This window comes from Chiloscyllium plagiosum, chromosome 23, assembly GCF_004010195.1.
Source record: "Chiloscyllium plagiosum isolate BGI_BamShark_2017 chromosome 23, ASM401019v2, whole genome shotgun sequence".
Classification (NCBI taxonomy): domain Eukaryota; kingdom Metazoa; phylum Chordata; class Chondrichthyes; order Orectolobiformes; family Hemiscylliidae; genus Chiloscyllium; species Chiloscyllium plagiosum.
This window is the reverse complement of record NC_057732.1, coordinates 10,195,436-10,205,781: the sequence shown is the minus strand read 5'-3', so window position 1 is coordinate 10,205,781 and position 10,346 is coordinate 10,195,436. Positions and strand designations below refer to the sequence as shown.

Below are 10,346 nucleotides of genomic sequence, written 5' to 3'. Positions count from 1 at the left end.
AGTTGGGGAGGGAGAGAGTGCGTTGGGGAGGGAGAGAGAGAAAATGCTGGAAAATCTCAGCAGGTCTGGCAGCATCTGTAAGGAGAGAAAAGAGCTGACATTTCGAGTCTAATTGACCCTTTGGTTTCAGATTCCAGCATCCGCAGTAATTTGCTTTTATCCACATTAAATCTATTGGTTGATAACAGTGGTGTGTCAGTGTTAAAAGGCAAATGCTTTGCTTAAGAGGGACATTCACCACTTAAGATAACACTGTTATCATATTTTAAAATAACAGAAAAACATCAGACAGATGAGTTTAGTATTCAATTGTACATGCCAATAACATTCATTGAGGCAGAGATGTGTTATTTCCCAATCCTTTCCTTCAGTTGCAGTTCAGATTAAAGTTATATTTATCCTTTGTTAACTGAAAACAAAGCTAAAGAAAGAGGCTTACATTTGTCACACAAAAACAAGCATAAACTGACAAAAAATAAAACTTCCACATAAATCAAGTAAACTTCTACATGGCAGAATTTAAATTTCACTTGCCTAAAACCAATATTGTAATGAGAAATGCAGAATTTGAAATACTATTGTTTAATAACAGAAAAAAATGGCAAGGTTAAAATTATGAAAAGTAATTAAAATAATTGGTAATGGCTAAACTCTCAAGATAAAGGGGTGTTTTGTAATCTTGGGAAAAAACAAGTTCAGCTAGAAAAGACTATATGTGATAGCGAGTGTTGAGATAATGAAGGAAGGCCACACAGCAGGGCACATCTAAAGCTTATCAGAATTAGATCCTGAGGGAACTGATAGTATTGAATGCCAAGATTGCTCATGAGAGAAATCAGAATTGGGGAACAAGTTAAGAATAAGACAACACCTTTCAAGATGGAGATGAGAAGCTTTTTTCTCTCTCTCAGCATTTTTTGAAGAAATGACAAAGATTGATGAAAGCAGAGTGGTAGACTTTGTCAAGATGGACTTCAACAGGGCATTTGACAAGGTTCTGCTTGGTGGACTGGTTTGCAAGATTAGCTCACATGGAATAGATAAAAAAAAGTTGGCTTGAAGGTAAGAGACAGAGAGTGGTAGTAGAGGGTTGTTTGCCAGACAAGAGGCCTGTGACTATCCGCAAGGATCGACACTGGGTCCACTACTTATCATCATTTATATTCAATGATTTGGATGTGAATATCGGAGGTATAGTTTGTAAGTTTGCAGGTGACACCAAAATTGATGGCGTAGTGGACAGTGAATTTTATCTCTGAGTACAAAGAGATCTTGTTGAGATGGACCAATCACTGAGGAGTGGCAGATGGAATTTAATTTAGATAAATGTGAAGTCCTGCATTTTGGTATGGCAAATCATGGCAGGACTTATATGGTTAATAGTTGGGCTCCTGGAGTATTGCCAAACAAAGAGACCCAGGATACAGGTGCATAGTTCTTTGAAAGTGGAGTCACAGATAAATTGGGTGGTGAAGAAAACTTTTGGTATGCTTGCCTTCATTTGTCAATGCATTGAGCATAGGAGTTGGGACATCATGTTGCTGCTGTACAGGAGATTGAATAGGCCACTTTTAGAATACTGGTCTCCCTCTATAAGAAAGATGTTCTTAAACTTGAAAGGGGTCAGAAAATATTTACAAAGATGTCGCTGTGGTTGGGGCGGGGGGTTGAGCTATAGGGAGAGGCTGAATAGGGTGGGGCTGTTTTTCCTGGAGTATCGGAGGCTGAGGGATTAACTTATAGAAACTTATAAAATCATGAGGGGCATAGATAGAGTCATTAGACAAGGTCTTTCCCCCAGGGTATGGGGGTCTACAACTAGAGAGCTTAAGGTGAGAGGAGAAAGATTTAAAAGGGATCTGAGGGGTAACATTTTCAAGTAGAAGGTAGTGTGTGCATGAAATGAACTGCCAAAGGAAATGGTGGAGGTGGGTACAATTACAAGATTTAAAAGACATCTGATGGGTACATGCATTGGAAGGGTTTACAGGGATATGGGACCAAATGCTGGCAAACGGGATTGGATCACTTTAGGATATCTGGTCGGCATGGATGGATTGGACTGACAAGTCTGTTCCCCTGCTGTATAAATCTATGACTCTGTTGTTATCGTGTGGATTTTTTTTCTCAGAAATCAAGAGAGGCTGAATATTTGAATTTATTCAAGGCTGAGTTTGGTAGAGTTTTGATCGACAAGGGTTACGGGACAGCAGGAAAGTGGAGTTGACACCCAACCAGTTCAGCCATAAAATTACTGATTGGAGTGTGGAATAACTTCAAAAGAATTGAATGGCCTATTTCTATCCTCACTCTAAAGTCACAGAGAAAGTTCAAGTATTATAGACTACCAAGCAATCAATAAACAAAAGCAATAAAAATTGTGCTAGGGAGAAATCTGTGGTGAGTTAGGGATCTTGTGCTCTGACTGGGACAATGAAAGATAGCAAGATAAGGCCCATTGTACTTCTATGAAGACAGTATTCAAGACTTGGACTGGTTTGGGAGCTGCCTTGGGGGTGGGGGAGGAGGAGGAGGGTGGCCGTGTCTGTGTTGTTAAGGGGAAGAAGATCCATTTCTTTTCTCAACAAATCAGACCATTTTGGAGGAGGCTTCAGCAATAATACCAACAATTAATTTTGTTAGAAAACAAAAGTCTAACTGGGAAATGACAAAGAGGTGAACGCTGTTGGTTAGATTGATGAAAGAACCTTTTTTTAAAACCATACTTACTTCTCATCATTGGTTCATGGTTGTTAATTATCGTTAAAGCTGTGTGCTCATCTGCATTGCTCTCATGCTGATCACTTTTGAGGAAATATAGTAGATCAGAAATTGTCATGTTTTTGCCATCTGAGCTATATTGCTTAAACAGGTCACGAGGTTCAGTTCGTTTGGTGAAGCCTTTATACATGAAAAGAAAGTCTTCTGGCCCAAAACTCCGAAATTTAACTTTGTCAATTGCCTAAGAGAGAAAAACCAAAATGATACAAGGCAGATCGTAAGGTGTATAAATTGTCATGAAAGTTGTACAACCATCTAAATTTGAGACATGCTGCAATTCCAATTGGCATTGCATTGCTACTTAGGATGCCAACATGAAGCTGGTAATCGTGCAGAAGGTTTAACTGAATATTGCCTATCCCCATAACTTTTGTACGCTTGTACTGACCTCACGATGGGCCTCTGTGCAAACATTGATGATTGGAACGTTGAGTTTGTGTAATAACGCCACCGTTTGCAGCAAATCGATGTTTCCATTTCTGAAGTCGTATTTAATAGCCCGGAGGAGCCATCTACGGAAATAGGTTAAGAATTTCTACTCTATTTCTGGTGAGTGATTCACTAATTAACAAAAAATGCTATACTCAGGCAAAATTCCACTAATTCGGAGAAACCTTTTCACACCCCACCAACTAAATGCATCAATCTCGTGATTCGCTTACTAATGCCCTTCGGAAAAGGCTCTATCAAGTATGTTTTCGTTGATATTAGCGTGATCGCACCAATTTAGAAATTAGTAAATACACCTTCGCTTCCACTTCACGCAATGTCTCAGTTCCATTACACCCAAACACTCGAGAGTCCTAATTTTACTTCGCGTATTGTGTGCGTAAACAAACAATTTAAAAGGTATCCAACATCTCTTTTTGTAAAAAAAAGTATAAATACGGCAGCGAAAGGATACTCGTTTTCCTTCTGAGCTTCGCATATTTGCGAAGGATATTGAAACTCCTGCATATTTGGTTAAATTGTACTGTATAAGCTTTAGGTTCCGCTGAGTTTTGTGTATCGACAATAGATATGTCATTCCAGATCCTTTACTCCAATCGGTAGGTCATGCCAAGTAGCAAACAGTTCACCGTTTACAAGGGGGGACGTGAAAAGGGGAGGCTTAAATCTGGTTGGCAGCGATGAGCTCATAGATGGGACATTTATTACAAACTGACCCAGTGACCCAATTGAGAGAGGAGCTGGCGGTGAGCTCACGACTGATTCAATGGCGGTTATTGCACTGACGTGGGCTATAACTCACTGCCATAGTTTAAACAGTTAAAACTCACACAACACCAGGTTATAGTCCAACAGGTTTATTTGGAAGCACTACCATCAGGTAGCTGAAGGAATAGTGCTTTGAAAGCTAGTGCTTCCAAATAAATCTGTTGGACTATAAGCTGGTGTTGTGTGATTTTTAACTTTGCACCCCAGTCCAACACCACATCATATCTGTTTAAAGAGATAACAGTTAAAACCATTCAGAAAGGCTGCACCATTGTTCTTTTACTCCAAAGTGTCAGGATATGGAGACACTGGTCCAAAAGCTGGTGAAAGCAGTCAATCATATCTTTTTAAGGGGAATTAGATATATTGAAAAGAGGAGGATTAGGGAGAGTAAGAATAGAACACACTCTTTGGTTTAAATGAGCTTTAATTGTGGCTCAGTTGTTAGCATTGTTGTCTCTAAACTATAAGTTCATGAGTTCAAGTCCTTGTGAGTGGATGAACACCAGTGCTGGAGGAGAACTGTACTGTCAGAAGTCCTGCATTGTAGATGAAATATTGAATCAACTTGGATCCCCATCTGTCAGTTGTAACAAGATCCAATAGCATGATTCCTGATCAATATTTTAGATCACCACAAAGAAATGGACGATCTGGGGGACATTATCATATTCTCAACCACACATTTAGAGTAAAACAAGATGTTGGCAGAATACAAGTGTTAAGCTGTGATCCTAATACACCTGAAACAGATAAGGGGTAAATACTCTATGATTCAGCAAAATATCTAAGAAAGAGCTTGTATACCCCTGACAGTTTGTATGAACTCAGGATGCCTCAAAGTGCTTAACAGCCCAACCAAAAAAAGTGATCACTTTCGCAATGCAAAAGTGTAATACTATAGAGCAGCTTTGGGTTACTTTGGATACAGTTGCTGAGATACTTATGCATGTGCCTGTGTAGCATATTGAAGTGAAACAATGTAAGCTGTGTGTCTGGTAATAAGAGCTGACCAACCATTTCAGAAATCTCAATACCAAAGTACTTTAGGAAGAGAGAATGTGTGTTCATCAAACTCCTCACCATGTTCTTATGATATGCCAAAGTACTTCACATTCAGTGCTGCTGTATAGACAAACAAGCAGCCAAATCTGTAGACAGTACCGAAATACCAAATAAACTGAATGACCACTAGTCTGGTGCACTGGTCAAGGGGAATGCTGGGGAACACCACGGCAATTCTGTACCATTTTTCAAATGAAAATTCATGTCTAAGACAGCCTCTAGTATCAGTAATCTGTAGAAGTTTTCTGAGGACTGTGCTTTCACAGAAATAAACACAGTAGATCTTCTATCTACTTGTACAATGGTGATACCAATGTGTTTTTACAAATTAAGCAACATTCCAAGAAACATCAGCTTGAAGCTCAATGAAATATTACATCTGGCTAGCAATGAAGCTGGAGCTTGGAGCATTGGAAAAAGGGAAAGAAAAATCGACCGTTTTGAAATGTGCAGTAGAAATGCAAGAAGGGTAACCTGATTAGAGAAAAGAATGAATGAGAAAAATAGAAGGCTGGGAGAAAAAGATAACTCTCCAATAAGATCAAGAGATGACAAATGGTGTTCTCTGGACATGTTCTCCACACAGAAGGGTTAGAGTGTCTCAGCACACACAGAAGGATTAACAGAAGAAGAGCAAGAAACCAACAGTGATAAAAGCACCTGGACAACATTTCAGAGACTGGATTATCCAGAACCCAACAACAGGGTCATCCACTGTTGCCATCATTGGAAATTTTCAAAGACCCTGGTCACTTTTGCCCATCAGCATGGCTCTTATTCATTGTGATATCCAAAAGCGTAACAGTGACAGCCCTTCATGATATGATTTCAGCTCTTGGCAGGCATGTGACAAGGTGAGCCAAGGTATTGCCAAGATATATAAAAGCAGGACAAATCCAACCTGGCCAATTACCATCCCATCAGTCTGCTCTCAATCATTAGTAAAGTGATAAAAGGTGTGATCAACAATGCTATCCAACAGTCTACTCAGCAATAACCTGCTCAGTGACATCCAGTTTGGGTTCTGGCAGGGCCACTCTGCTGCGGAACCTATGATAGCCTTGGTTCAAACGTGGACAAAACAGCTGAATTCCAGAGGGAAAGTGAAAGTGAGAGTGACAGCCCTTGACATCAAGGCCACATTGCCAGAGTGTGCCATTGAAGAGCCCTATCAAAACTGAATCGATGGGAATCAGGGAAAAGACCTCCCTCAATTTGAGTCATACCTAGTGCAAAAGGAATATGGTTATAGTTGAAGGTCAGTCATCCCAGCTACAGGACAGAAGTTTCTCAGGCCCAATCATCTTCAACTTCTCCAATCACCTTATCATAAGGTCAGAAGTGTTCGATGATGCACAACATTCAGCACCATTCTTGACTCCTCAGTCATTGAAGTAGTACATATCCAAACTTGGAAAGACCTTGCCAATATCTAAGCTTGGGCTGAAAAATGGCAAGTAACATTTGCATTGCACAAATCCAAAACAACGACCATCTCCAATGAAAGAAAATCTAACCAGTGCTCCTAGACATTCAATAGCATTACATCACTGCATCTGCCACTATCAACATTTGTGAGACATACTATCACTTAAAAACTGAACTGGACTTGCCATATAAAATACTGCAGTGACAAAAGCAGGTCATATTCTGGTATTCCTGCAGCTTTTTATTCACCCTGACGCCCTGAACCTTACAAAGGCACAAGTCAGGAGTGTAATGGAACACTCCATTTAAACTGGATGAGGACAGCTTCAAAAATACTCAGGATGTCCACTGAGGACAAAGTACTCTGCTTGATTGGCATCACATTCACAAACATTCACTCCTTCCACTGCCCATGTACAGTTCCAGCAGCATATACCATTTACAAGATGCATTGCAGAAATTCAGTAAATTGTTTTTAACACCTTCCAAATCAATGGCCATTATCATTTAGAAAGACAAGGCAGCAGATAGTTAAGGATACCATCATCTAGAGCCCACCCAATCCTCCCTCCATAGCCTCTCATCATCCTGAGTTGGAAATATATCACTATTCCTTCTCAGTCACCAGGTCAAAATCCCTCCTTGAAGTCTTTGTGGATCTACTTACAACAAATAGACTGCAGCAGTACAAGAAGGCAGCTCACCACCACCTTCTCAAGGTCAATGAAGGATGGGCAATAAATACAGGCCCAGCCAGCACTGACCAGATCCCATGAATAAATAATTTTTAAAAACCTCAGATTTTCCAGTTGAAACTGTCAGCAGCCACTCATTATTGTCAAACATGTATCATCTGCTGGAGCTTGTCCGTGAACAGTTCATCCAGAAATTCAGAATTTGATTGCAGTGATTCCCTGCTCCTGCACAGAGTGGTGCAAGGGTAAGTGCAGCAATATTTAAAATCTCTTGCTGTGATATTTGATAGTCACACGCGAGGTCCTGGAAGACTGGAGGTTGGCTAAAGTGGTGCCACTATTTAAGAAAGGTGGTAAAGACAAGCCTGGGAACTATAGACCAGTGAGCCTGACATCGGTGGTGGGCAAGTTGTTGAAGGGAATCCTGAGCGATAGGATGCACATGAATTTGGAAAGGCAAAATCTGATTAGGGATAGTCAACATGGCTTTCTTTGTGCATGGGAAACTTTTTTGAGATTTTTGAAGAAGTAATGAAGAGGATCGATGAAGGCAGAGCAGTAGAAGTGATGAACATGGACTTCAGTAAGGCGTTCGACAAGGTTCCCCATGAGAGACTGGTTGGCAAAGTTAGATCTCATGGAAGACATGGAGAACTAGCCATTTGGATACAGAACTGGCTCAAAGTTAGAAGTCAGAGGGTGGTGGTGGAGGGTTGTTTTTCAGACTGGAGGCCGGTGACCAGTGGAGTGCTACATGGATCGGTGCTGGGTCCACTACTTTTAGTCATTTATATAAATGATTTGGATGTGAGCATAAGAGGTATAGTTAATAAGTTTGCGGATTACACCAAAATTGGAGGTGTAGTGGACAGTGAAGAAGGTTACCTTGGATTACAATGGAATCTTGATCATATAGTCCAATGGGCTGAGCAGTGGCAGATGGAGTTTAATTTAGATAAATGTGAGGTGCTGCATTTTGGGAAAGCAAATCTTAGTAGGACTCACACACTTAATGGTCAGGTCCTAGGGAGTGTTGTTGAACAAAGAGACCTTGGAGTGCAGGTTCATAGCTCCTTGAAAGTAGAATCACAGGTTGACAGGATAGTGAAGACAGCGTTTGGTATGCTTTCCTTTATTGGTCAGAGTATTGAGTACAGGAGTTGAGAGGTCATGTTGCAGATGCAAGGACATTGGTTAGGCCACTTTTGGAATATTGTGTGCAAATATGGCCTCCTTTCTATCAGAAGGATGTTGTAAAACGTGAAAGGATTCAGAAAAGATTTAAAAGGACGTTGCCAGGCTTGGAGGATTTGGGCTATAGGGAGAGGCTGAACTGGCTGGGGCTATTTTCCCTGGATGAGGGATGACCTTATAGAGGTTTATAACATCAAGAGGGGCATGGATAGGGTAAATAGACAAGATCTTTTCCCCGAGGTGGAGAGCCCAGAACTAGAGGAAATAGGGGCAAGATATAAAAGGGACCTAAGGGGCAACTTTTTCATGCAGAGGGTGATGTATGTGTCGAGTGGGCTGCCAGAAGAAGTGGTGGAGGCTAGTACAATTGAAACATTTAAAATGCATCTGGATGGGTATATGAATAGGAAAGGTTTGGAGGGATTTGGGCCGGGTGCTGGCAGATGGGACTAGATTAGGTTGGGATATCTGGTCGGCATGGACGAGTTGGGCCAAAGGTTCTGGTTCTATGCTGTACATCTCTATGACTCTATAACTTATCTGTGAAGTCCCTTTGGGATATAAATGCACGTTATTGTAGTTGATCATTACAATGGTAATGGTATTCTGTGACAACAAAGAGTAAATCTTCATTTCTGCTGTGCTGGAAAATATGGCCATTGGCCACAACAGAAAGAAAAAATAATTGGCAGAGAGTTAGATTTATCTATGACCTCATCTTAGTATTTGCAAATGCTTGCTCAGCAGCATCATCAGTAGGAGTTTGAGAACAGCTCACCTCCTTGTTCTTCTGAATTGCTAGAAATAAGGGACTAAAAACTAAGTGAAAAAAGTAAAGGTGGTGGGGTTCATTAAGTTATATCACATTCCATAAATATAAAAAATCCAGCTGATTTCAATCTTGAAATATAATTTCACCAGCACTGATATAGAAGGCATGTGGTGACAATTAACACCTTGGGTAAATGCTCTTAGCGTTTAAAGAGTTTTACAACACTGTGATAAGCATTTCTGATTGTGCAATAATAAGTCTTGTAATTAAAAAGATATGTGTGTTTAACAGTAATATTCATTAGGGCCGTTAAGGGAGTGATTTTACGCTGGCAGGAATTTTGATATCAATTCCAAGGGCTCACAAATCCAGATGTAGATTTAAAATGATAGCAAATATGTTATACTAGTGTTCTAAAATGTTCATATTAACTAGTTAACCATGTTAATGTTAACTAGTTAATCATCTTAAATAGTTACTGGGCTAAATGTACTTTATCTTCTGTTGAGAATTCCCAACTAATTCCAGTCTCTTAATAGCTTACAGTTGCTAATCTCCCCAGCAGCTATTCATATGCACTTGCCAAGAACCATGTGGTGATAATACTGCTGAACTGTTTCTTTATTACAAGGCATGCCAAATGAAAATCTTGCTTTGCAGGACAGTAATAGGTTGAACTCTATGTAGTCCAGTGCAACATTCCTTTGCATCACAGCATACATCATTATAATTTACTTCATAGTGATATATAGTCTGCAACAAGGAGAAGGAAAACTGTTTTCAAACCTCTGCTGCCTTGTGGTCAGACCCACACATGGGAAAGGCTTCAGGAGTAAACCTCAAGGAAAAATTCAAAGCCGTGGCCCTGAAGGCAGTTCGTCGTTATTTACAACCTCATTCTGGCAGCTCCTGGGAAGGTGCTGGTACCAAACTGTAAAGGCGTTGCTGTACCTTCGGATTAGCCAGTGTCGTGGAGAGGATGGAACATGCTTCATGAGCAACAGCTTGTTCCCCCATACCACACTGCTGAGGCTTGCATCCTACCACCACCACACCTGGAGAGGACATTCCAGCTTTGCCTGCAGCATCGACACAACACGGAGGGCAGCAGATACCGGTTTTAAGTCATCGCTATATTGGCGTAGAGCACGATGCCATGGGTTGCTCTTGCAAGTTCAGTACCCCCAAACCAT

At 40.6% G+C, this 10,346-nt stretch overlaps 1 protein-coding gene across 2 annotated transcripts in view; it reads right to left on the bottom strand.

The window, feature by feature from the left end:
• Positions 1-3,985, bottom strand: part of LOC122561605 (1-phosphatidylinositol 4,5-bisphosphate phosphodiesterase zeta-1-like) — an 82,343-nt gene extending 78,358 nt beyond the window's left edge. For both annotated transcript variants that reach the window (XM_043713484.1, XM_043713485.1), the window contains exons 1-3: positions 3,686-3,985; positions 3,170-3,293; positions 2,731-2,962 (exon numbers count right to left, since the gene is read on the bottom strand). In XM_043713484.1, the coding sequence (XP_043569419.1) occupies positions 2,731-2,962; positions 3,170-3,293; positions 3,686-3,738 (409 nt within the window). In that variant the 5' untranslated portion in view covers positions 3,739-3,985. The remainder of the gene's footprint in view (positions 1-2,730; positions 2,963-3,169; positions 3,294-3,685) is intronic.
• Between the last annotated feature and the right edge of the window lie 6,361 nt (positions 3,986-10,346).